The 27272-nt window shown below is 23.0% G+C and overlaps 8 protein-coding genes across 8 annotated transcripts; 5 read left to right on the top strand and 3 right to left on the bottom strand. All coding sequences in view use genetic code 6, as the record gives it.

Moving 5' to 3' along the window:
* Positions 1-188: 188 nt before the first annotated feature.
* Positions 189-6192, bottom strand: TTHERM_00348290 (kinesin motor catalytic domain protein; the record flags this gene model as incomplete). Its single annotated transcript, XM_001022984.3, has 12 exons — positions 189-483; positions 664-1138; positions 1191-1657; positions 1716-2206; positions 2265-2362; positions 2433-2912; positions 2969-3233; positions 3292-3675; positions 3736-4071; positions 4426-4963; positions 5409-5708; positions 5891-6192. The coding sequence occupies 12 exons, from the start codon at positions 6190-6192 to the stop codon at positions 189-191; spliced, it is 4431 nt and encodes a 1476-aa protein (XP_001022984.2).
* A 1527-nt stretch (positions 6193-7719) lies between these two features.
* TTHERM_00348300 (transmembrane protein, putative) lies at positions 7720-8364 on the top strand (the record flags this gene model as incomplete). The annotated part of the gene is made up of 2 exons (XM_001022985.3): positions 7720-7846; positions 7946-8364. 2 exons carry the CDS (start codon positions 7720-7722, stop codon positions 8362-8364), a joined length of 546 nt encoding a protein of 181 aa, XP_001022985.1.
* A 328-nt stretch (positions 8365-8692) lies between these two features.
* On the bottom strand, positions 8693-12284 carry TTHERM_00348310 (hypothetical protein; the record flags this gene model as incomplete). Its single annotated transcript, XM_001022986.2, has 12 exons — positions 8693-8844; positions 8902-9052; positions 9117-9597; positions 9659-9921; positions 9990-10062; positions 10117-10215; positions 10271-10473; positions 10538-11731; positions 11785-11849; positions 11912-11993; positions 12050-12111; positions 12197-12284. The coding sequence occupies 12 exons, from the start codon at positions 12282-12284 to the stop codon at positions 8693-8695; spliced, it is 2913 nt and encodes a 970-aa protein (XP_001022986.2).
* A 1053-nt stretch (positions 12285-13337) lies between these two features.
* Positions 13338-16132, top strand: TTHERM_00348330 (hypothetical protein; the record flags this gene model as incomplete). The annotated part of the gene is made up of 5 exons (XM_001022988.3): positions 13338-13868; positions 14066-14135; positions 14527-15363; positions 15426-15500; positions 15573-16132. 5 exons carry the CDS (start codon positions 13338-13340, stop codon positions 16130-16132), a joined length of 2073 nt encoding a protein of 690 aa, XP_001022988.3.
* Positions 16133-16445: 313 nt separating this feature from the next.
* On the bottom strand, positions 16446-16728 carry TTHERM_00348340 (hypothetical protein; the record flags this gene model as incomplete). The annotated part of the gene is made up of 2 exons (XM_001022989.1): positions 16446-16565; positions 16615-16728. 2 exons carry the CDS (start codon positions 16726-16728, stop codon positions 16446-16448), a joined length of 234 nt encoding a protein of 77 aa, XP_001022989.1.
* Positions 16729-17495: 767 nt separating this feature from the next.
* Positions 17496-19853, top strand: TTHERM_00348350 (hypothetical protein; the record flags this gene model as incomplete). The annotated part of the gene is made up of 11 exons (XM_001022990.2): positions 17496-17534; positions 17593-17641; positions 17753-17804; positions 17954-18043; positions 18202-18291; positions 18489-18578; positions 18685-18774; positions 18924-19013; positions 19168-19257; positions 19472-19561; positions 19763-19853. 11 exons carry the CDS (start codon positions 17496-17498, stop codon positions 19851-19853), a joined length of 861 nt encoding a protein of 286 aa, XP_001022990.2.
* Positions 19854-20723: 870 nt separating this feature from the next.
* On the top strand, positions 20724-21101 carry TTHERM_000348349 (hypothetical protein; the record flags this gene model as incomplete). Its single annotated transcript, XM_012799531.1, has 1 exon — positions 20724-21101. The coding sequence occupies one exon, from the start codon at positions 20724-20726 to the stop codon at positions 21099-21101; it is 378 nt and encodes a 125-aa protein (XP_012654985.1).
* A 368-nt stretch (positions 21102-21469) lies between these two features.
* On the top strand, positions 21470-26503 carry TTHERM_00348360 (tetratricopeptide repeat protein; the record flags this gene model as incomplete). Its single annotated transcript, XM_001022991.2, has 10 exons — positions 21470-22833; positions 23087-23297; positions 23360-23677; positions 23735-23801; positions 23894-25032; positions 25091-25567; positions 25627-25762; positions 25822-26021; positions 26080-26203; positions 26262-26503. The coding sequence occupies 10 exons, from the start codon at positions 21470-21472 to the stop codon at positions 26501-26503; spliced, it is 4278 nt and encodes a 1425-aa protein (XP_001022991.2).
* Between the last annotated feature and the right edge of the window lie 769 nt (positions 26504-27272).

Here is a 27272-nt window from a genome sequence, read left to right as displayed (position 1 = left end):
GTAGCATTATTTAAATTAAATTATATTTTTTTATTGAAGTAAATAATGCCTTTTATTGCAATAATCTAAAAGAGAAGTTCTATTTTTATTCAGATTTAGCTAAAATTTACATTTTTTATAGTGTAAGTTTGTTATAGTTAGTTAGTAATAAAATTTTTAAAGAAAAAAAAAAATCGAATTCCTCTTGCTCATTAATGTTACTAAGCTTATTAAGCAAATGCTTGGAGTAAAGCTAAAGTTTTAGGAGAATGAGGATTAATGCCATTTCCACCAACACCTTATGATTATGATTATTATTATTATTATGATGGAGTATTGGAAGTAGGAGGAACCATGCCTGGTGTAAAAAGTAAACTTCTTCTTTTTGCTGATTTATTTTCATAATTTACACTTACAGAAGTTTTTTGTTTTTAGAGTTCTTAAATAACTTATTCAATTTCACTTACAGTGCAAGTTTAGCCTCTTGTTTTCATTTCGCCAAGTCTTTTAATAAAATAAAAGTTAGTATAAAATTGACTTTAAAGAATTTTTTGATAAAGTTTGTTTGAACAATAAATTGTATTTAAAAGAAGATTGATTGATCATTTTTTTAAAAATATTTTAATTATTTATTATTCTCTATTAATTTAAATAATTAATATAATAAAAATTTCTATTTCTTACTTATACATAGCCTTTTCAAGTACATCATTGAGCTTTTCATTCAAAATATTATAATCTTGCTATCTCTTAATCATTTCCTTTTCGTTTTACTCTTTGATTGTATTAATCACACTTTACCAGCCTTCGTTCTCTTCTCTTAAATTATTTCTTAGAGAAATCTCCATTTCTTGGTTCAACTTCCTTAGGTTATTTAAGTTTCTTCTTTCAACTTGCAAAGATTTTTTATATGAGGCTGTCTGAGCTTATTCAACTTTTAAGTCATTTTAAATGCTAATAATCTTATCACGAAGTCTTTCGTTTTCTCTAGAAAGTGCATTTAATTTATCACTATCTTGAATTACTGATGGTATGACTTGTGTTTTACTATCTAAATTTTCTTGGTATAATTTTTTGATAATATAGTTCTTTTTCTTGAGCTCTGAAATAGCATTCTCATAAGTTAAAGGAAGTACATTCTTATCAATCATGTCAATAACTGTTAATAAAATATAATTAATCAAATTAATTAAATTAAATTAAATTTATACTTTCATTCATGTCATCTCCTTCTGTTTTTTCTGTGGTGTTATTTCTAATTTAGCTGCTATTTGTAGGGTTCTATTCTCTTGATTGTTGTAATTCACTTGTTATTGAATCTTTTCTAGGTGGGGCTATTTAAACTATTTTCTAAACTTGTTAAACAGCGTTTTAGAATCTAGGTTAAATTGGAACAGGTAGCATAATTCTGCTTTTACGAGGCATTAAGCGACTGAATGAAGTTGTAGTTTTTATTTCTTTCTTTTACTCATTTAATTCAAATTCTATTTCTTCCATCTTATCACGCAAGTTCTTTTAGTTTCCAATATTTTCTTCGATTACAGATTCTAATCTTTCAATATGTTTGCTTTAAATTTTCATGACATTACTTTTTAGCTATGATTTTCCATATTCAATAATTTATTTCCATTCAAGAGCACTAATTGTTCTAAGTAAATTCTAGTTTATGATATGAGCACTATTATGTTAAAATTTTGTAAATTTAATTAATTTTTTAATCTTTAATTTTTCTTTACTTTATAAGAGCCTTCTTTAAATTTATGATCATAAAATCTTTAGAAACTGGGTCTTTTTGACTTGCTTCATCTATCTTTTAAGGGATTTCAATAATTCTCTTCAGCATTTCAACATTAGGATTATTTGAAATGTTGTTGAAGCTTATATTGTTTAAGAATGAGTCTTTCATTCCATCATCTCTTGAAGAAGGAGGATTTTATTATGCATTCATATTTTATCCTCTGTAGAAGCTAGATGTATTAGGTATTCCTAAGATAGGTTTATTTCCTTAGTATTCTATTTTTTTCTATGAATGAACTGCAGAAGCTTTATTTTTACCAGGTGTATTCACTTAAGAAGAAATAAAACTCTAAGAAGAATCAGAGTCGCTGTCACTATCGCTATCACTGTCACTAGATTATTTAGCACTTGAGTGAGCTGATTTCTTTTTACCTGTTAAAGAGCTGAGGTTAATGCCTTAATTTAAAGCACTGTTACGATCAATTTAGAACTTATTTTTATTAAATATAATTCATATTATATAAATTATATATAATTTAAATATTTACCTCATAGTTGAAGTTGATACTATTGTTAAAATAATCAGAAAGCTTTATTTCAGCGAAAGTCAAATCGTCTTTCATAATGTTATCAATTTTTTCATCGACTATTTAATTGAAAATAAAATTAATTATAAATATTTTGTCATTAATAATAGTTTTAAAAATATTTATTACTAACTTTTTTCTTCTGTTAAAGATATTCTGCACATCTCTTTTCAGATTTACACACTTGATCAACTAAATTTTGAATTTGTTTCTATAAAATTTCTATTTGGAAGACTAAGAAATCATTCTTTGAAACTTCTTTGTTAAATTTAACATTAATAGAATTTTTTTCAATTTTTAAGTCATTTAACTCACTAACCATCTTAATGTTAGATTATTTTATTTCTAAAATGTCATTCTCTAAATTTTTATTCTTTTCTTCTAAATCGACGATGTTATTTTTTAAAGAAGCAATTTCTTCATCTCTATTTTTAACTCTTGCAATTAAAATATCGATGCTTGCATTGCCTGTTGCAGCAAATCCAGCTAAATTTGCAGCACCTGAAGCTAAAGCTGAAATTCTTCCTGCTTAATCAGTAAGAGCTCCTAGCTCGTATTATTTAGGATTGTAGTCAGTTTAATATTCTAAAAGCTTATCAAGTGCCTTATCTATTTTATAAAAATAATATTTTAATCTTATTTTTAAATTAGTTTTAATATTTTACTAATTTATTTTATTTTTTCTGGATCACCGCTTTACAAGCCTTCTTTAACATCTGCAATGTTGGAGTGGAAAATTTACAAAAGATTTTTTGCTTAGAAGACTTCTTACTTCAGTATTTCGATTGCTTGCTTCATAGATTCTGGGGAACTCTTTATATTTTACTTAAAGGTATTTTTAATAGTTTTGGCTCTTTATGCAAACTTTAAAGTTGAGACTGTATCATCCTAGAAGTTTGAATGCATAGAACAGCAAACAATTAATGATGTCTTTTTTGTTAATGAAGAAATAAATTGAAATTTTTATTTTTTAAATTTAAAAAACTACCTTATAGTTACCACCTAATGATTCTTGCAATATTCTAGTCAATTTAGAGTCTCTATAAGGAATGTACTCTTACCCTGTTGTTAATGCATGGATAACTTTACCTAAGCAAGTCAAAGAAACATTAATTTTGATAGCTTCTTCTAAGGATTCACCAACAGCACCAGATTTATTTACTTTTTCACTACCTGCCAAATCAATAAGATTAAGCTTACCACTCTTTTCAGATCCATTTGGAAGCTTTTGTTAAATTTCTACCATGAAAACAGTGTGAGAACGAGAACTATATTCGTTAAGACGAGTAGCTCTTGTTTGTCTTTAGTTATAACCATAATCTATGATACCAAAGAGTTCCTCTTCTTTTGCGATTTGTTTTTGAGTTAAACCCTAGAAAAAATAAAATTTTGAATTTATATTACAAAAGTATGAAAATCTTTAGTTAGTTACATCAACAATGATACCCTTTTAAGGATGTTCTTTAATTTTTAAATCCTTTTTATCTCCTGAGCTCAGTTAAATAAGAGAATCATATAAATTTTCTTTGTAAATTTCAAGCATAGAAACGTTAATTGTGTAGTCAATATCAAGCTCTTCATTTTCTACATGTTCAAATAACTAAGTACACATTCTAGGAATGATACCTTCCATCTCTTCTTCTTAAATTTTACCAAACATGGTATGAGTCTTACCACTACCAGTAACACCATAGGTGAATATAGTACCATTATAACCTGCTAAAACGTCATTTACAACTTCAACTGCTACAGTATTGTAAACATATTCCTTTATAATTTTAAAATAAATTAAATATTTTTTAAAAAATTAGCTGTTTTAAATTTATTTCTATTTTGCTAAAATTTTAAGTTTGATTGAAATTAATAAATTTGTTTTTTGTAATTTATTTTATTTCAATTTTAAGAGTATATTGAAATCCCAAAACTTAAATATTTGAATTTATTGGAGCTTAAGTAATTAATATTTTGAGTAACATAAGTTTAAAATTGTAAAATATTATTTTTAAAATATATTTTAATTAAAAATGATCTATTGAAAACAATTGCAAATTTTTGAATTGATTGCAATAGCTAATGATTTTTATTTTGATTTTTCGATAAATAAATTTAAAAATATTAATACCTATTTCGAATCAGGTTTGAATATTCTATCGCAAGTGTACATCTGATTATCACACATTGTTGTAACTGATTTTTCATCATTAAATTCAATAATATTAGATCCTAAACCTTAATTGATCAAGTCTAATTCAGTTGAGTTATTAGGTCTAAAACGTGCATATACTCTTACATTACCATCTCTTTCTTTAGCTGTAACTTCGGGATTATAAGGTGCTGTAGAAGAAACATTTTTGAGTTTGGTTGATTATTAGATAGATAAATTCAGTAAACCTTTGTCAATTGATTAGTTTACTTTATCGTTATTTTGTAAACCGCCATATTAATTAGTATTTTATCTCTTTAGGATATTTTTAGCTAAAGAAAAAGTTGCAGATTCTCTCTTTTATCCATAATTAGAAGACATATTTGAAGAGTTTGATTGTAGAGATAGAGCTGGAGGATTTTTAGGAATTGAATTCTTTCTATTTTAAGGAGGAGAGTCATCTAACCTTGTTTGAGACTTTTAGTTGCTTGACTTTTTATCTTTTTCTTCCTTAAGACTTATTTAAAATATGTAAATTTAATTAAGTGAGCAAAATTTGATTATGATAAATGCTTGCTAATAGTAAACATCAGAAATTTGAAACACTATTATTGATTAGATTTGCATTGAATTTAATTAAGAAAATAACTAATTGCTTAATCAAATTAAATAATGGGTAGAAAATTATTTATTTAATTAATCAGAATTTTATTTCTTAAAACTAATTTAATTTGCTATCAATATTTTTTATTTTTATTTATTTATTTATTAATTTGTGAAAAAAATTTGATTCAGTGCAAAATTTTTTACTGGATCAATTGATATAAAATTTATTAAATATTTTTAGAAGTATTTAAGGACAATTTAAATTTTAGAAGCAAGCTAGCAAATTGATCGTTTTTAAATTTCTGTAGAAGGATGAAAGTAATAAAAAGAAAAAATAAAGGAGAAAAATATTCTACTTAAGTTGATTCTATGAAATATCTAAAATATTTGAACCTGCATCTCCTTATCCTTAAAATCCGCTGATTTCTTGAGTATATTTCTAGCTTACAGTCAATTCGTTTGCGCCTTCTTGATCTACTTTCTAAATATTGATATTGATGTTTGTATTGCTTAGGTTCTTTTTCTCATAGCTTGAAACATTCAGCTCTGTCCTAGATCCCTCTTTTTGAAGGTTAACAACACCTGTTCTTGCAATAGAAGTAGATTTAAGAGGAGATTTAGTATTAAGGAGCTACGCTTTGCCTCTATTTGTTGAGCTTTTAATTAAAAATTTTTATAAACAAAAGATAAATATATATAAAAGTAGTTTTTGACTCATGAGTTTGAGTTTCATACTTTTTCTTTATTTTTTTTATTTGCTAACAATAAACTAAAAGTAGAGAAACTCAACCAACAACACTTTTTTTAAAAAAGAGAATATAAAATTTATTTTGTTTACTTAGTGGTGGACAGGACTTCTTTACCACCTTGATTAATTGCATCGAAATTTGAATAGCTGCCTTATGATTAAGAGTTAGTAGAATTGGGAAGAGTTCCTTTGATTGGAGTAGCATATTCATCAGATTTTAAATTAAGTTTTATCTAACCAGGTGATTTTCTAGAACTGTTCAGGTTAGTATTAGAATTGGGAACTTAGAGACCCTTAACAGGACTTGTATTGTCCTTAGACTTGGAATTACTTCTTTGCAAAGAGGTTGAATTTGTTTTATTGCTCGAATAGCCTCCTATAATTTTGTTCATTTGCAGTAATGTCTTATGATTTCAAGTGAGAATTTTGGTATGATGAAGGACTAGCAATATGAGCTTAGATTTTCTTCTGGCTAATTTTAAACTAAAAGATTAAAGAAGTACTTGTCTATATGAGTTTATTCGCCCTACTTATTATGGAGAATGCTTGAGTTTTATAATAAATACTTTAAAAATTTTGGTTTATATGTTGTGAAGTCCTTTTGGATTGAATTTTATTTTATTATTTTTTTATTAATTATGAAATTTGCGGGATATAATCACTTTTTTAATAAAAGGCCAGCAAACAATTAAGCAAGCAAGCTAGGTAGCAAAAAAAGAAACAAGCAAGCAAACAAACATCTAAATTAAAAATAAATAAATAAGTATTGCGTTATTTATGCAATCAAATAAATTTTCTTCTTCTTTTTGCATATGCATATTTGTGTTAATATATGTATATAAATTTATGTATTATTTACTAATAGTATTCTCTTTTAATAGTGCAAAAATTAATTACTTGACGAAAAAAATCTTTATTTCATTTATTGATTGAAAAACAATAAAAATAACTCATCGACAGACAAATTATATTCTTCATATTTATTAATTAATTTGGAATCATATTACGAATATTCATTTTTAGATAAAAACTTAATTAATTTATTTTTTTTTATTTTATTGCTTACCAACTTAAGTTTTCTGATTTACTCTACTACCTTTAACGCATCTAGAATAGAATAAATATTAAGCTGCTATTAAGTTGAATTAATAATTACTAATTATGCTCTAAATTGTAAATTTAGCTATAAAATAATAAACCATCACTACAAAAAAAAATATTTTCATTGATATTTTATAGATTTGTTTTATGATTTTCCTCTTTTTTGACAAGAAACTAAAAATAAGTTGTAAAAGCAACTTACCTTTAAAAATTAATAGATCATTCATAGGATATAAAATCAAAAAGATTAGTTTTTTCAAAGAGTTTTATCACACACACATTTCAAAAATAAATTTTAAATATTTTTAAAAGAATTATTTAACATTACTGGATTTTTCTATAAATTTAGCCGAAATTAATCTTTCAATATTAATCAACCTCAATAATAATCTATAAGCGCTTTTTAAAATTTCATTTATTTTATATGATATTCAAGCAATCATACTCAACCAAAAAACATAGCTTACAATCTAATAATTTTAACAAATACATAAATATGCCACAAAAAAATATTTTTAAAAAATATAATATGCAATTGTCTAGTAAATTATATTTTTTTGATAAATTATTTTAAATTTTATTGAGAAATCTTAATAATAATTCTATTTCTTCTTGGTCTTAATTTTCTCAAGAAATAGCATTCCATCTTTTGATCACAGAATAAGGATTTTGGTTTTATATGATAAAATTATTAAATTGCTTGAATGTATTAATTATAAAATTAAATACTTTCTTTATGGGGAATTGATAATTGCATAGTAATAATATTTTTCACAAATTTATTTGAGTCCATTAAAAAATAAGCAACTCTATAAAAAATGAAGAGATAATAAGCTTTTAATTATTAGATTTTAGTAATACTAATTTTTGTTGGTATTAATTTTTCACTGGCCGATACTGATCCAATTTTCCACGATAAAAATAATATTCAGCAGTTTTTAAAAGGTATCTTTTTATAAAATTGAAAAATAAAATGTATTCAATAACAAACCTTTTTTAAAAACTTAATAACTATTTCATTGATTAGTGCTTTAAAATTAAAAGGATATTTGGAAGGACTTAAATTAGAGGTAAATGAATTAGAATTAAGCTCAATAACTGATCAGCAATTTGCTCTAGATGAATTTCAGCTCGGCTTAGATTATCAAGGTCTTTCAATATTGATCAAGGAGAAAGAAAAAGAAGGATTAGAACACATTTGTGATGCTCTTATAAAATTAGAAGAGTAGCTTCCCAAAAAAAGCAGATCTTTATTAAAGCTAGTCTAAATATCATTAGAAGTATTTGGCAACTATTCTAAATATGTAGCAGCTAAGGAAAAGTATGAATAAATTTATCCTGACAGAGATGTATCTTCATTTTTATGGGATGCTTTAGATTTCATCTCTTTAAACAACAACTTTCATCTTTCTGGCTAAATGGTGGCAAAAATAATTTTAGAACTTCATCCTTTGCTCTTTTGATTGAAACATTACTAATAATTTTCTTTTATATAAAGATCAAAAGTAAAAAAAATTGCAAATCTTAAAAAGATAAAAATGAATCCTTAATTAATTAACTAAAAAATTAATTGTTGTTTATGTAGATTTAATAATTTTTTAATAATTATATACAAAAATATTATAAAATAATTTTACTTTTTATATAACACATAGTTTTCTTTATTTAAATTTATATTTCACTTTAATAACTCTATTTATTATATCTATTTTGCTTAATTAGAATAAATTTATTGTAAATTGCATTTTCAAAATAAATAATCAATCAGTTTTTATTTTAAATGGTTTCTTTTCAGTAATTCTTATTTTCTAGCCATTTGCTTAGCACAAGTACTAGCTCGTTATATTACTTTTCTTTATCAGCATTAAGGGAAGATATCAACTTTAAGATTTCAGGATTGATGTTTCTCTCAAAATACTTAACTGCACTGTCTTGCCCTTTGACTGAATTAAAACCAAATAATAATTTAAATTAAAAGATACATTTAATTAATTAATTACCTTTAACTATATTTTCTTCTATATACACTTATATTTTTTATGAACCAAATTAATACAAGCCGCTTTTAAGCTTTCTTAAAATGATGAAAATTAATGCACTAAATTTAGATTATCGTACTTGTTCATTTAACAGTTTATCAAAAAGGTCATTCTTTAAATTTAAAAATTGTTTAATTTTTTTAATAAATTCGTTGATTATTTATTTATTTATTTACTTAATCTGGAGAATATGAATCATTAATTAAAAAAGAAAGATATGTTAAGTATTGAACAGCTGTTTCCTGGCATTAAGTTAAAGTTTTAATTTATTCGTTAAAGCTTGTCAGTTAGTCTTATGAGCATTTAATTTACTCATTTGCTCTTACTAATTTATGGAAAAGGACTTCATTTGATTGCTTGATGGACTAAAATTAAAGATAAAGAGTTGAATTTCTTTCAATTTCTTTCCTAAGATCTTCTTCAAAAATTTGCTTTGATTTTTAAATGCATTCTATATTCTTCAAAGTTAGACTCAGTTCTAAATTGTTTGCTTGTAATTCAAGGTTGGTTTAATTTAACTCTCTCAGCTAGGCCTCCATATCTTAAACATTTTTCTACAAAAATAAAATCTACTCCTCATACTGAGAAGATAAATTGTTAAATTCTCTTTATTTAGTATTCTTTTCTTCATGAAGTTGCTCTATACTTAAAATCAGACTTATTTTCATTTATAAAAAATATTTCTCAATATAAATTTTAGTAAAAAAAGTAAGAATACCTTCTATTTATTTCTTTCTAAACTTGGTATTATTAATCTTTGGTAATATCTTATCCTTCTTTTACCTCTTCTCCATTTGACATTAAGATAATCTACTCAGAAAGTTGTTTGTTTTTAAAATCAAGTTCTTCATATTTTAATCTTAGCTCCATTAAACTCTATTACAATTTTATGTTATCATTTTTTATACTCAAATTTTCTTTAGTTATTTCACTTTTTTCTCGAATTATTTTTTCCAAAATCTCTTTTAATTCTCTAGTTTTCTTTAAACACAAAATAAATAATTAATTTTATTTATTTATTTCAACCAAATTTTAAAACAATTATTTACTAATTGGTCTAAGGTTGAGGTGTTTTATATTGTCTCAAGGTTAATGTTTTAAAGACTTAATTTTTCCTTTTCACTAGTAAACAATTTTAATTTAGTTTTTATTAAGCAAATTAATTAAATGTATTACCTTTATATCTAGATTTAGCTTGTTAATTCATTTATTTTTTGATTAAGTTATCTTTTTTCATTTTACTCATTTTGCAGTTAACTTTTTAATTCATCAATCCTTCAATTAAATTAAAATAATTTTAAAGCTTTTTAATCAATAATTTTAATTTTACTATTATCGGCTTTCCTTGAGCTACTCTAAGTATTTTCTAGAATTTTAAATTATTCCCTCCAGTTCTTGCTATAATTTGACCGTTTCTTGAAGAGATACTTATGAAATATTTTCAGATGTTTTCAAACATTAATCTCTTAAATTTTTGAGCTTGTGGAAATCTTCTTTCAGTGTAATATTTTCAGATTCAACATGCTTCAAATGCTGATTAATAGATTTAAAATTATAAAATTAAAAAATTTATTTTTTTTTAAATCAAAACTTTTACTTAAACTCTTAATTACAAAGCAACTGTGAGATTTTTAAGATATTCAATAGCTTGTGATTATGAAAATTCATCTAAATCTTTGCTATTTGCACACAATGAAATGTCATATGGTTATCTTAATGTATCTATTAGCATTCCTTATGCATTAGGAATATTCTTTTCTAAGATGCTATCATTTTATGTTTCCAATCTATTGTTCCTAGAAGCTGATGTTATATCATTCAAACTTCTTCGACTTCTGCATTATATTTCCTATGATTTGGATGTTCTAGTAGTATCAATTGGACCTATACTAGGATTATTAGCAGGGTTTACATTAAGCTAAGAAAACTCTATATTATTTTTTCTGGCAGACTTGATATCTGATCTTGGAGAATATATTAATTTTGTGTGATGTGTTAAATTTTAAAAATTTTTTTGATTTCTACCAGGGCTTTCTTAAAAATTGAGCCTTTTTTTTTCAGCTGAAATTAAATTTTAGTCAAATTTTTTTGCTGAATAGGCTTCTATTATTGTATGTTAGCTATATTTTGGGTTAATTTTGTTAGCAGTAGTCTATTAACTAAAACTGTAAGATTTATCTGAATTAAATACATTGTTCTACTAACTTTCTAAGTTGTTTTACTGAAAAGAATAAATTTTTATATCTGATTATGAGTCTTCTACTCTACTAGTTTCAAAAGCATTTATAGTCTGACTTATTTTTTAATTTTTATAGTCGAAATTTTAATTCTACTCATTAGTGTTTAAGTAATTCATATTTGTATATTATGAATTTTCTTACAAAATTTTGTTTATAGTTTCTTCGAATGAAATCTTTTATGAGTATTCAGTCATTTCATAATTGCAATTTTGCTTCATCCCTTCACTTAATTTATTTTATTAGTTAAAATTTTAAATTAACGAGCACTTTAATGGAGGTAGATTTTCTGAATTTTCAGACATATAAGCCTTGTTAAATGTATTTTTTTTCTTGTTGTCAGATCTATCATGTTAAGACATCTTTTGTAATTCTTATCCACTTCGTTCGTGTTGCTATTGCTTTTCAAAGCTATTATCTCTTTTGTTATTGGAATTGTATCTTTTTTTATAATTGTTTTCTTTTTGCGCAGAAATAAGCTTGTTGAGCACACTAAATTTATATTTAATCTTAATGATGTGGTCATTTACATCTACGTTAACTATATCTTCCATCTTTATTAAAAACCTTATTTAGCAATATAGAATTAAGATATTTAAATAATTACTTGAATTTCATTAATATAATCTGGTCTAGCAGGAAATCTCAATCCTATTTAACCTATCGAAGTATCTTTATAAAAACAAATATACAAAAATCATTTATTTTTGAAATTAATAAAATAAATTATCTACTGTTTTCGTATAATTCAACTTCTAGTTTTTGCTTGTAATCTTCTTTAAAAACATCAAACAAAAGAGGGCTTTCCATAGGAATCTAATTTAAAAAGATTTCAATAATAAGGTATTTTTGTCTAGTAATTAGAATTTTACTTCAACCATTTTAGCCAGTTCTTAACTTGTAAAAATGAAAGTAGCATAAATTTTGTTTTCAACTATTTTATAAGAAATGATTTAAGCATTTATTATTCAATAATAAAATACAAATTTTTTTTATATGAGCTTAATTATTTAAATTACATCCTTATTGGCATTCAACTGAATCAAATTATATGCCTATCCTAAAATTCGGTTGTTTTGGAGCTGCTTCTCTACTTGTAAAAATCATTTTATTTTATATTGCAAACAGTTTAAAGCTTTTTTATTTATTTTTTAACTTAAAGATTTTAATTCCTTAATAGAATTACTTACTTACTATCCTAATTTTTGTTTTTAAACCTTACAATTCAAAAATTTAACAGCAAAAAATTCAATAATTAATTTGAATGAATTTAATACATTAGTTTTAAGGAATAAATTATTCATTTATTTATTCATTGAATGATTTGATCTCATTGCTGCAGATAGATATCTTTCTTATAATAATGATTCATTAAGGATTCATTTTTTCTAAATATTTTTCATTAGATTTTCTTATATAAATGCTATTAATTTTTTATTAGATTTTTTAACATTTTTGTAAGTAGATATATTTTCAAAGAAGAATATATTTAAAATAAATAAATTGTTTTATTTAAAAAGTAGTTGACGTATATTGATATATAAAAATTTGTAAAGGAACACCCTCTTATATAATAATATTTATTTTAGAAGGTTAGTTAAATGATTATTTATTGAAAATATATATTTGTTTTTAAATATTTCGAAACTTATTCAAAATTCATTTCAGAATTTTCAGCACTAATTCTCTTTGTTAAATATTTGATAGTAATACATTTTGTTATTTAATTTTATATGAAATAATATTTTAATATTAAACTTCTTTTGTTTTCATCATACCCAAAACTAATTAATCAGCAGTATTTTTTAAGATATTTGTTGATAAAAAAGTAATTAAAAATAGTGAATCTCGATAAAAAGCTTTTGCATAAGAAAGTAATATTACAAATTTTTGTATAAAAAAAATACATATAAATTTTAGATATTTAAAATTTCTTAATAGTTCGCAAAAAAAATCATCAAAAAAAAAAAATAATTAAGAGTTTACTTAAAAAAATATAAAAAATATAGTCAAGAATAAATTAAAAAAGAGATATATACACTCATACATTAATACAAATACAATAAGCGAATTTAAAATAAAGTATTTGAAGATAAATTAAGTTAAATCCTAACTAAGTGCCTGATTTGATTATAATATAAGCTTAATATAAGCAAATAAATGGAAGATATATCTACGTAGTTTTTAAATTATTTGATTTCATAATAAAATAGTGATATTAGTACTGATTTTTTTCCTGAAAACGATGAATTAATTAATATTTTGTAAGATTATTTTTTGATGCTATATTAAATATAAAACTAAAAGTATGTTGGTACGTTTTGCAATCTTTAAAATTGTATATAATTTGTGCAAAAGGAGACCTACTACAAGCTACTAAAATAAAAAGAAGATGAAAATGAGTAATCTCAAAATACAAATAACTAAAACGAAGATAATAAAAAATTTACTAATTTCCCGCTCAAAGAGTTATCTTCAATGTTGAATGATAAAGATAAAGAAAAGATAGATTTAAAAAATATATTTAAGTAATGCATTAAATATTCATAATAAAATCATGCTGAAAACCCTTTTGAAATAGAAAGTATAGAGCCTAATTTTACAAAAGTTATTTAGGCAAACAAGCATAATGAGCAATTAGATAAAAACCCTTATAGTGTAAAAGAAGGCTATCTCAATAGTATATATAATGTAACACACTTTTTATTAATTAATATCATAAAATAAATATGTAAATGATCAAAGGATTTAATACAGATTGGATAGAATATTTATTTTTAAATAAATAAAAGAATGATAAATATTTTCAAAATAATTGCTGAATAAAAAATAAATAATTTTATATTTTCGATTCAATAATTTTATATAATTCCTTTTATAAAATAAAGGAGAAAAAAAAAATTGATTTTAGTAAAGAAAATGTGATTGATCTTACTGATGATACGTACTAGAGAAAGTGTAAATAATTAATTTTAAACAATTTTTGTGTGTTTGTAGTTTAAATTCGTACTTTATAGGGAGTTTGTATAAAATAAAATGAAAAACAACAGCTAAGCATCAATAAAATATAGGGAGATTATTCGATTGCTATTTGATTTTCCCTTTAAGATGTAGTTTTATCGATTAAATTAAATCTTAAATAGAATCGAAATTATTAAAATGTTTTATTATTTATAATTGAAATGAAATTTAACTGGAATTTATGCATAAAAATAACAAACAAACGAACAAGCAAGCAAACAAATATTCAAACAAACTCTCTATGATTGTAAGTAAATTTTATGTATTCAACCAATTAATGTAAAAAAGTTAGTTTCTTAAATTTTAAATATATGTTTATAAATTAAAGAAGATGATGATAGAAGATATAACTAGTAGCAGATATATAATTAAAAGAATATGAGTTACGACTTCAAGTAGTAAGATAAAAGACACTTTGTAAATTAGCAACATTAAAATCGGGAAATGATTATTATTGATGGTGAAAGCAATAAAAACCATTACTCAAACAATCGTCCTAATAAAATCTAAGATTCGAGGCCTGTGTCGCCAAATAGAAGAAGTTAAGAAAGAAAGAACCTAAGGGATGATTATTTTGATCAAAAGCACCACTCGATAAAATAAGATAATAATAGATAACTTTCTAGTTCCTAGTATAATAGTATTAATAATTTAAGAGAGAGGGATAGAAGCTATAATAATAAGGGTAGTGAAGAACATAGAAAACAATTAAATAATATTTAAAATAATAAATTTTAGAATAACTAAAAATAATATTAAAATAACTAAGGTTATAATAATTACTCAAATAAATATAATTTTAATAATGGCAGATATTAGGACTATAGGTATAATAGAAGATTAAGCTCAGAGAGAGGAGAAAGGAGGAGTTAAAGTAGGTACAGAGAGGAAGATACTCCTTTAAGAAGTAGACCAAAAGGTAATGATTGGGAGAGCAATTATTAAAAGAAGAAATCTGTTTCTTCCTCTTCTTCATCTTCAAGTCAAAGTAGTAGTCGAAGTGTTTAGCGAAGCAATAATAAAAGGAGCTAAGATTAAAGCTACTTAAGAAGAAATAGTAATTAGTTCTCAGTTTCACCTTAGCACAAGAACAGTTAATCACCTTAAATTAGAAATCGTAATTAGAGTGACTCCTAAAGCAAACTTAGTATCCACTCTAATCAAAGTATTAAAATTAATTTAGAAATATTGAAGAAATACTTAATATTTGCTTTAAATAAATAAAAGGGATTAGTGAACAAAAATTATTATATCACTAAAACGGTAATAAGAGTGTAAATATACCTCAAATAGCTGCAAAAAGTAAATTATAACAATTAATTCTTTCAATTTTAAGTAATTAATTAATTATTTATTTAATTTATCTATAAAAAGCGATAGGAAACAATAATTAGACTTAACAATTCAAATAGCTTTAATAAAATAAATTTATTGGGTAAAAATTAAACAGTAATAGCAATATTAATATAGATGGAAATGGATACAACAGTCCAGAAAAATAAATTAATAACTACAAACCATTTAAAAACTCTCCAGTTAGAAGCAACCAAGATAAATTTTAGTTCTAAACTAGCACGAGAAACAAACCTTAAGAGAATTTTTAATTTAATTTTCAAATTCCTTCACATATAAAACCTCCAAGCTAAATAATAAATCCAGTTATTTAGTAAAACGGGTTACAATAGTTCCCAAATAATATAGCCCAAACCCCAACCAATACTATTGATAACCAACATGAAATTAAAAGTGTAATTTAATAATAAGTTTTTCCACCTTAGCCTTAGTAAGATTAAAAGTTTTAGAATTTTCTTATGTTTAATCCTTATTCTAACATTTAACAAATTCCATAAAAAAGCAATCAAACATTCAATCCCTTTTATGGATAATCTAATTTGTTGACAAAGGGTTTAGAAAAGCAATAAAGCAACAATTGAAGAGCTTTTTAAGATAATAAATTTATGGATGTGTGTAGGTTAATAATTAATATAAAATGTTTTTATTTATTTATAATCCAAATGATTTATAATATAAACTGATAATAAATACTTTTATTTATTAATTCTAGTTAAAATATTTGAATTATATATTTGTTAAAAATAAATATCAATAGATTCCTTTTAAAAAACAAATATCATTTATACTTTATGTAAAATTTTATTAATTAAATAGAATTTACTTCTTAAAAATTTATCTATTTAAGCAATACACAATAATGCATTTTTATACTGTTTTATAATTCTAAATTTATCAATTTTTACTTTAGTTTTAATCTGAGTTTATGTATTCATTTAACTTCTATTTTACAAACAATTCTTAATCCTTTATCCTCCCCTATTCGATGCACTTTCCTAATGCATAAATTTTTGGCTGAATAAAATATATGATGCAATTTATGTTTAAATATTAAATAATTTACATCGCACGCTTAAATAATCTATTCTGAAGTTGATGTGTTAGGTAAACTGTCATAACATGCTCTTATTTCAAGGTATTGCTACTTGCAGTTGTATCTTATAACCTATGTTTCCATTTTGTCTTCTAAAAGATTTTAGATTTTTCTTAGAAATTAAAATAATAATTAAAGATATTTTTATATGTTTTTTACTTTTTCAATTTTACATAAATAATCTAAATGTAGTTAGTAAAGATAAATACAAAACTTGTTTTGAGCAATTATAAAAAATATAACCAATTATTTTAAATTATAAAATTATTTTCATCAAAGCCAAATTTAATTGAATAATAGAAATAGTTTAATTTTTTGCAAATAAATTGAAGCAACTTCAATAAGGAATAATTAAATTTATTAATATTAAAATGGCGATATAATCTATTTTAAAAGTATTTAAATGCATTTATTAAAAAAATAGAAAATTTTTACTTGATTTAGCTTTATTACAATTATAAAAAGTTTATTTTTATTTTTTTCTAAAACTCTTTAAAAATTATTCAAAACGTTTAAAATTTTAATTTAAAGCATTAAATATTATTTTGAATGACAAAAAAAATAATTATAATTTTATAGATGTATTTCAATGTTAAAAAGATTTAAAATGCAAATTTATCATTTTTATTATAATTTTATCAATATTTTTGAAATTAAAAAAAATATGTCTTTTTATGCTATATGATATACAATTAATATCTAAAATGCTTTTATTTAAATAAAGGATAGATATTATGTTAAGATATATTTTGTTTGGCATTAATCTTTTTTTATTTTAATATTTTATTGGAGATTATTAACTTCAATTTTGATTCAAAATTTTTTTTGGAACCATTAAAAATAAAAAAAAAATGATAAATTAGAAAAGATAATTTTCAAATCTTGAAGAAGTTATTTATTTATTTTTAACTAAAAAACCTTACTTAATCTTTATTTTATTGCAAATAGTTTATAAACTCATCTCTATCAACTCACTAATAGCTTGAAATTGAACTAGGTAAAAAAGTTAAATATTGCCTTGATTTTTCTTGTTTATTATTTAGCAATAATTAAAAATAAAATAAAATATGACATAGATAACTTGATAGAGAAAGCTTATAAAAATTAGCTTCTTCTTTATAAAACTGCTCTAATGCCTAAAGTATTAAGCTTGAACTGAGGTAAAATTATATGTATATATTTCCTCTCAGTATTTTATTAATTAAAATAATCTAATAAAAAAATAAAAAATATCTAACTTATTTTTGAAATATTACTTTTATTTAATTTATAAAATAATAAATTTATTTTTAATAAATATATGTTAAAGGAGTTGTTAAAATAATGATTAGAACATTACATTCTTAAGTTCTGCTATTGCAAGCTGCACAAATATCACAAAATTATTTCTTCTGCTAGAGTAAAATTATCTTGTTTATTCACTTTTGAGCCTTTTATTTACTGAATAAATAATTAAATTTTCTATTATTTCCTAAGGATTGAATTATTTATTTTATTAGTCTATTTTTGTATCTTATTATTTTCTTTTATCATTAAAATTAATATTTTTATTAAAAGGAATAATGATATTCAAGAAGAGGGTGCTAAAGTTTTAGGATTAGGAATTTCAAAATGTACTAATCTATTAGACTTAACTATAGAACTCAAGTAAAACAAACTCACTTTTTTTTTAATAATTTATTAATTTGAAAATAATTTAAATGGCTCTTCTAATTTATTGGCACATTAGTTTGATATATCGCTTCTTTAAATTTATTAATTGTTTTTCTTTTAAAATACTTTATTTTCTAAAGTTCATTTTTTTAAATAATATATAATTATTAATTTATTCTAAATTAAAAAAGAAACAATTTAATCCTAGAGTAAGGGGTATAAGATTTAGGCTCTGCTTTATCGAGCTGCATTCTTCTTAAAAACCTGTCTCTTAACTTAATGTAAATCCCTTTTTTAATTATAAAAATTCATTTCTATTTACTCTTCAATTTTTTTCAATAATTATATTATTATAATACTCACAAATACTAATTTAAAATAATAAAGAAACAATTTTTTAGGTGCATAAGGGGCATCAAGTTTAGTTTCTGCTTTAAAAAGTTGTACCAAACTCTAAAATTTGGAACTTTAAATAGGGTAAAAGCTGATTATTTTGCTATCTATTTGTCAAGCTTCTAATTAAATTTTTAACTGCTTATTTTTTAGATTTAAAATTTTTATTTGTTATTTATGTTTAATTTTTTCTTTTTTACAAATATAAAAATTTATATAAAATAAATAAAAAGTTACAACTACATTTGTGATTCTGGAATGATAAATTTGGCATCTGCTTAGGAGAATTATACTTTTCTATAAAATTTAATACTTAATATTGAGTAATATTTATTTTTTATTTAAAATTAGAATAAAAAAAATTATTTTTTTACTACATCTTTCATATTTAAAGATTATTTTTTTATATTTTCATAATTCAACTTTTTAATGTAAATTTATTTAGAAACTAACATTTTTGTGTACAATAATTAATAGATGCAATGAAATTGGTGATGATGATTTATCAAGCTTAGGATCTGCTTTTGTAAAGTGCACTAATATGTCAACTTTGACATTTTTTTTCAGGTAAAATAGTTAATTTATTTTTGTTTTATTAAAATAATAAAATCAAGAGAAAAAAAAAATAGTAAAAAAATGATTTATTTTATTATTAAAATGTTTTATGTTTCCATAATTTGCTTTATTTAAAACTTGTTCACTTCTTTTCTAAACAAAATATAACTAATTTAAAAGTAGTTCTTATTTTTTCATTAAAAACTATTTTATTTAATATTAAAAGTCATAATAAGATAAGTGAAACAGGTTTATAAAGTTTAAGCTTTAATTTGGCTAAATGCCCTCTTCTATCAAATTTAACATTAGAACTCAGGTAAAATATTTTATTTATTTTTTGATTTCTTTCTTTATCATAAATGCAACACTTTTTTTGTAATTTTGAATTTTTTTAATTTTAAAATTACAGCTTTTTTTATTTATTTAAAAATTATTTAACTTTGAAACTTTTAACTCTTATTTTTAATATAAAGAAATTTTTTTCTATTCACTAATAAATTTTAAAAATTATCAAAAGAAGTAATAAAGAAAGTGAGTCATCGAAAAAGAGATTTAGAGAACAAATTATGAAATTAAAGAGATTAGTTATCAGAGGCATTTAATTTTGATTAATTTGTTTAATAATATTATGGTTTTGTATGCTTAATACCAGTTAGATATTGATAAAAAATAATTACATTTTTTTTTTACTTATTTTATATATTACATATTTTATTTGGAAGTAATTGATAATATTTTCATACAGTTTTGCTTTTTAGTAAATATTTTTTGTAAAAGTTATTTAAGATTAAAAATTTTTGATGTAAAAAATATTTAAAAAACATTCACTTTTTATATCAAGGCATAATGATTCATTTAAATAAAAGTTAAAAATCAAATAATTTTAATAGAGAAAAGTATTTTTATATATATTTAAGAATATACAAATATTTATAGTATATTTATACTTTTATATGTTATGAAATATAAAGTAATTTTGGTATGAGAAAAGAATTAAATATTTTTAATTATTAATATTTTCATAATAGAATCTAAAATTAATTAAAAATGATTATAACATAATTGGTTGATAGTCATGGAATATTTGCTTTAGTTTAAAATAGTTATTACTTCAAAACTATAAAAATCATTTTGATAAAAATGCTTTTCTTTGAATGTATATTTTCATTAATCCATTTTATAAAAATGAGTATTTTAGAACAAGCATTATAATTTATTATGTTCAATTTAAATTAAACTAAATATTAATTATCAAAATTGAATTTATAATGATTGATTGGAATTTAGAAATAAAAATTATTTAATACATAAAAATAAACAGAAATTTAAAAAAAAACAGTTTAAAAGATAAATATTAAATATAATTTTTATTTAATAATAAATAAGGAATGGTATTAGTTAGTTATAGGCTGGTAAAATTAATAAATGAAGTAATTGATGTGTATTTTTATGGTTAACATTTAGAAAAAAAATATTGAATGGTTAATTAATAAACAATAATCAAAAAAAGAAAAAAAAATTAATAAGAAATAAAAAAATACATTAATATAATAAAATAAATGGTAAAAAACACATTGAAAAAATAGGTAGTTAATAGATTAAGAAATTAGCCAAAAAATCTAAATCAAAATCATTAAAAAATTTTTAACAAGAAATTTTATGTTTAACAACAATTTTAGATTTATAAAGTGAATGAAATTGAACGTACAAACAAAACACATTTTTAAATTGATATTTTTAATTAGCAAAAACAAATATACATATATATATACACACTCAAAATATTTATCATTAAAAAAAAGTATTATTTTCGATAGGAATATATAGAGAGTAAATAAAATCAAAACAAAATTTGAAAAAAGCATGCAAAAAATATTAGTTTGAGATTCAACCAATAATTAATTAACAATAATATCAATTAATCATTCATTAATTCACAGCAAAATGAACACATTCAAAATTATAAATTAAATAAATAAATACAAACTGTAAAACAAAATATCAGATTTTATATAAAATATACCAGCCAACGCTAATTAAATAAATAAGTGGAGGATATACAAACAAAGTTATTAAAGAAAAAAATTCCTAAATTAATTGATTGTTTTCTAATATTAATTAAAAAGAAGGTAAATATTAAAAAAATAGATAGAGCAACTCATTTATTCATTAAAAGCTATAGCAAAATACTTCAAGAATTTATTTTAGAGTTTGCCTTCTAAAGATGAACTACCCTAAATATTTAAAGGACTTAAATGACTTAGAAAATATTAGCATTCCAACCAGCAATACTAAAAAGGATAACAACGCCATTATAAACCTAAAAAGAAAGATGAAATTTAATTTAATTAGAAATGCATATGATCGCCGATAAAATAACAACCCAAACGGCATCAATCCAAATATGCCCAATAATTAATTGCAGCATATGCCTCTACAACCTCATTAGTAGCAAGTAAATTAGTATCATCATAAAGGAAATAATAACAATCACAACAATTTGCATCTTAATAACATAATTTAAAACGGAGTAGGGTAGATTCCAAGCGGTCCTAATAGTACAATTAATAGCTATAATCATAATTAGAATAACCATGTAGCAGGCACAATGCCAATGAGTGCTAACAATATGAACAATAACGCATATTTAGCTAGTGGAGGTATAAGCAAAAATGGTAGTGGAAGTGGTTAAGCTTATCTATAAATAAGTAAAAATAATAGTAATAGCAGCAGTAAGCAAAACGGAGTTAATCACAATATTGCAGGATCTTCAACTAATTCTAATACAAATACTTAGCACAACAATAACCCTGCAAATTCTTCAAATGGCAATAATAACTAGAATCACCCATTGAGGAATATTATGATAAGCAGTGAAAAAAATTCCAGATAAGGCGATTATCCTTAAACTATAGGAATTTAAAATTATACTCCTTAGTCTGCCAATAAACCTAGGCTTACATCTGGTAGAAATGCAGGTGCCTCTCACTCAGGAACAGCAACACCTTCAATGAATGGCACAATTGAATATCGAAAAGGAGGCAGATACAACCATTCATTGAATCCTTCAAATAATACATCTACAAATAATTATAATACACACGCAACTGGTTCAGTTAGCACAAAATATTCACCTAGTTTACAGCCTTAAAGCAACAGTAACAACAACAACTATCACATCCCACATACAAGAAATTCTTCACACTCTACTCATAATAAGCAAATAAACAACTAAAATTATTAAAAAAACAGTGTTTTAAATAAGTCGATGAATGATCATTATAGATTAGAATCAGCTATGTCGAATCTCGATGATTCAACAAACGCTAACAACGTATCTTTTTATGAAAAATCTGCTCCTTTTGACTTAAACAAAATTCTTCCTAATCACTTCGATACTACAAAAGCCAACGATAGATCATTCGATGCAGGCTTAAACACCACTCAAAATCATATTCGTACAATATCAAAAGCTTCTACTTACAATCCACCTTCGAACCCTAAAAAATTGGTATCTGATGAAGCAATGATGCTTTTAGAGAAAGGATAAAAGTTGTTCAAAGAAAATAACCTCTCAGAAGCGATATAGTAAAAAAAATATTAATTTATAATGCAAAATTATTTATTTCAATCTTCATTATTAATTTACCAATTATGTCGTTATTATTAAGGTTAGCTTATGCTAATATTTTATTACAATCAGTTAATTCTATATTTATTCTAAGATTAAAATTAATTGTTGGAAAAAAAAAAAGTTATAATTTTAAACTTAAATTTTCATCATTTTAACAACATAAAATTATAAATTTGTTTAAATTCAATTTTTTTTTTATTACAAAAGATGTTTTCAAGAAGCTCTCAAAAAAGATAATAGAAATTTAGAATTAAATTATTTGCTTGGTGTGTGCTACCTTGGTAAAACAGAGTATGAAAGGGCAGTTAAAGAATTCCTAACTGTAATGGAAAAAAATCCAAACTACCGTAAAAATATTTACCTCCTAATTTCAATTGCTTTTAAAAAGTTAGATAATATCCCAAGTGCTATAAGAATGGTAATTATTATTCATGAATGAGATTAAAATAAATAATTAAACATCATTTATATAAATTAAAGCTTTCTAAAGTTTTATAAAACCACCCTAAATATTATGATGCTTACATCTATAGAGGAAAACTCTTTATAAAAGAAAAGAAATGGGATAAGGCAGAGTAAGATTTTAATAATGCTATCAGTATACACCCTGAGAAAGGCATAGCTTATTTAGGAAAAGGAGATTGTCTTTAATTTATGAATAGATACTAAGAAGCTATAGATATATACACCATGGCTCTTTAAACAGAAAGTTACATAAAATCAAAAGCTCTTTTAAAGCGTGCTATTACATATATTGATAATAAATAGCTTGATTTGTCATTGTAAGATTTGAACGAAGTAACATTTTCATTAAAAAAATATTCAAAAGTTTAATTTGACAAAAAATAAATAAAGGTACTAGAAATTGAACCAGAAAATTCTGAGGCTTATTACTTTAAAGGTCTTGTTTATTACAAACAAAGTAATTTTTTTTATGATATTAAAAATAAAATTTTTAATAGCTTTTTTAAAAAAATAACTTTTTGATAATATGTTTGTTTTAAAAATATATAGAGAATTTGAATGAGGCCAGTTTATGCTTTGAACAATCTATAAAATTTAATAATTCAAAAAAAGCAGTAACAAAATCTTTGTATGAAATAGCTAAAATAAAAATAGAACAAAGAGATTTCTATGAAGCTTTTCATACTTTAAATAGATCAGATTACTTAGATACTGACAAGAAAATGTTAGAAAAGTTTAGATTATTCACTGAAGGAGTTATATTTTTAATGAAACGTAAATATAAAGATGCCATAGATAATTTCAATTTAATCACTTCAAATTTTAGTTTGGGTGATTTCATGAAACCTCTCTTTTACGTATACAGAGCTTATGGATATTTTTGCTTAGGCAAACACCAAAATGCTCTTTATGACTACATGGCTGTTGAGTCCAACCTTAAAGATGATTTAAATTCTTAATATAATAAATCTCTTTGCGATGGTATATTATCTGTAATGGCAGGAAAATATGAAATGGGATTAAAACATTTTAGAAATGCTGAAAAAATATTTAAATAAAAAATGGAACCTGCACTCTACAGAGGAATAAGCCTCATTAACATGGCATTTAAGTTACATACAGATAATTTAGAGTTATAGAACTAGTGCATTTTGAATAGTTTATAAGAAATGGATAGAGCTGTAGAAATTAGTGATACAAATGCTAATCTTTTTTATTTTAGAGCTATTGTTAGGTGCTATCTAGGATATTACTAGGAAGGAATAGCTGATATCGATAAAGCCATAGAAAAAAGTGAAGATAATGTTCCTAAGTATTTCTACTTACGTGGACACACTTTTGGGATTTGCAAATAATATAAATAAGCAATATCAGATCTTTCAATAGCCATTTAGCTAGATGAAAATTATGCAGAATCTTATCTTGAAAGAGCTAAATGCTATCACTTTGCTGGAGAATCAAATAATGCATTTGCTGACCTCTAAAAATACATATCTCTTAAACCTACAGATCCCAACATTCACAAATGGGCTGGTAATTTACTTTTTAACAGTGGAGCTTATGAAGATGCAATAAGAGCTTACTCTCATTCTGACCAAATAGAGACAAGTGAATCCTTATTGATTCTTAGGGCTAAATGCAGCATTATTATCAAAGATATAAGCTCTGCATACTAAGATGTTTCTAAGGTATTTAATTTATTATTTAAACATTAATTGTTATTAATATTTCTTGTAATTTAAATAGGTTATTGAAATAAATCCATCAAGAAATTATGCTTTTGACAGAGGATGTTTAAATGCTTTGTAATTAGCTACTGAGAATTTAATTGAATATGAATCAGTTGAGGATCCTCCAAAACAAAAAGATCCTTAAATATAATTATCTAATTTTCAAAGTGGGTTATAAAAATTATAAAAGCTTTCTTAAGCTTCTTATATAAATGGTAAAATATTTAAATAGTTTGACATGCACCTATATAAGGGTGTCTTGAATTTCTATTGTGGAAATTATGAAGAAGCTATAAAGGACTTCAATCTCTCTTTACAGTCTAGGGCTGACTATTCAGATTAAATTAGAAACATGAAAAAGCCTTTAAATAACGATTCAGACATACTCGTTGTTCCTTCGTCTGAAGATTTAAATGAAGATTATGAGTAGTCAATATTAGACTCCATGACTTCAAATCAAATATATTACAACATTGCCATGGCTTAATTGATGGTAAAAATTATATAATTTTAATTCAATTTAATTAATTTTATATAAATATTTTTAAATAGATGAAGAAATTTAGTGATGCATATGACACTTGTCTCAGATTCTAAAGTTAATTGTAAGAGAGCACAAAAGACTACTTCAATGTTTTAATGAAATTAATTTTCCATGAAAAAGAAGTAGCTTAGCCTTAATAATAAGGTATTATAAAATTTATTTTATTTATCAAATAAATTTAAATTATTTTAATTATTTTTTAGAACCAATTAATGATGAACTTTAACTTGAGCTTTTAAATATTTTCCCTGGTGATGGTAAATTTTGTGAAATTTTCCCTACTTTCACTCCTCCGTTCTCCTCAATAAGTAATCTAAAAATGAGATTGAGTTTTGATATCCCAAATATTGAGCCTCCTAGCTTACACCCAGTCTTTTAAACATCATTAATAGAAAATCTAGCAGTAATTATACCATTCGATGAATATTTAAAAAATCTAAAATATATTTTGTAAAATATAGCCTAATATGGTTGAAAATAAGCCAGAAGCTCCTTGGATTAGAAGAAACACTAATGGAGTAATTTTCACTGACAACATACAAGTATTTGAGGATCTAGATTTAGAAACTGAAGAAAAAGAAAAAAGTATAATTTTTTTTTTAATTTAAAAGTATTCAATTAAAATTGATCATTATAAAAAAAGATGACCAAGACAGAAGAATAGAAATCGATAGAATGAAAGCTAAGTTAATGCTGGATAAAGACATCGAGGATAAGCTTAAAAACTTGTAGAAAAAGGGAGGAGGTAACAAAAACAAAAATAACAACTAAAACAACAAAACAGAGTAATAAAATAGAAATGCAAACACTCACTAAAATAATTAAAATAATAATCACCAGTGTGATCTACCTTAAATAAATGATAAAAATAATTCTAAGCATTGAAATTGATAATTTAAATTAAAAATTAATTAAAACGAACTCAGTATGTGAAATTAAAATATTAAGTTAAAAAAAAATATATACTTAAAAATAAAAAATAAGCCTAATTTATAAAATATTAGTTTAAATTTTAAATTATTTAATAATGTAGTAATCCTACCATCTACAGATAAATATTTACAGATATGTCGTGCCTCATTGGATAAAAGCATCATAAACATTAATATAAAAAAATAATAAAAACCAAGAGCAGACAAAAATTTTTAATAATTATAGAATAAATCTTATATTTTAATATGACTAGCATTAAAAAATAAACATTAAGAATCTCATATAATTTAATGTATTGAAATAAAAGATCTTCTTTCTATTTACTAAACAATTAATTTCTTTGTATATTTATTATATAACTGCATTTTTATACTTAAAACTAAACTCCACCAATTCAATTCTTCCTTTTTATTTAGAAATAATTAGTTAATCAAGGGCTAATATTTTCTTATAAATGTCAATACATAAATATCATTTTGTAACCATCATCTATAATATTTGCTAAAAGAATATACATTCAATTTCTTGTGCAGATCTGTAAACTTTAATTTAACTATTGAAGTTTTGACTATTTATTCCTCTTTATTTTATTTTAATTTATAGCAGATGATGGAACTTTAACTGCTTTTCTATTACAAAAATTTTAATAAAAATAATTAAAATTTTGGTATAATTCTTTCCACACCATACAAAATTATTAATTTTAAAAGAGTATCTTTCA

Source organism: Tetrahymena thermophila, assembly GCF_000189635.1.
Source record: "Tetrahymena thermophila SB210 genomic scaffold scf_8254460, whole genome shotgun sequence".
In the NCBI taxonomy this organism is placed as follows: Eukaryota; Ciliophora; class Oligohymenophorea; order Hymenostomatida; family Tetrahymenidae; genus Tetrahymena; species Tetrahymena thermophila.
The sequence above is the reverse complement of the archived record's forward strand: the minus strand, read 5'-3'. Positions and strand labels throughout refer to the sequence as shown.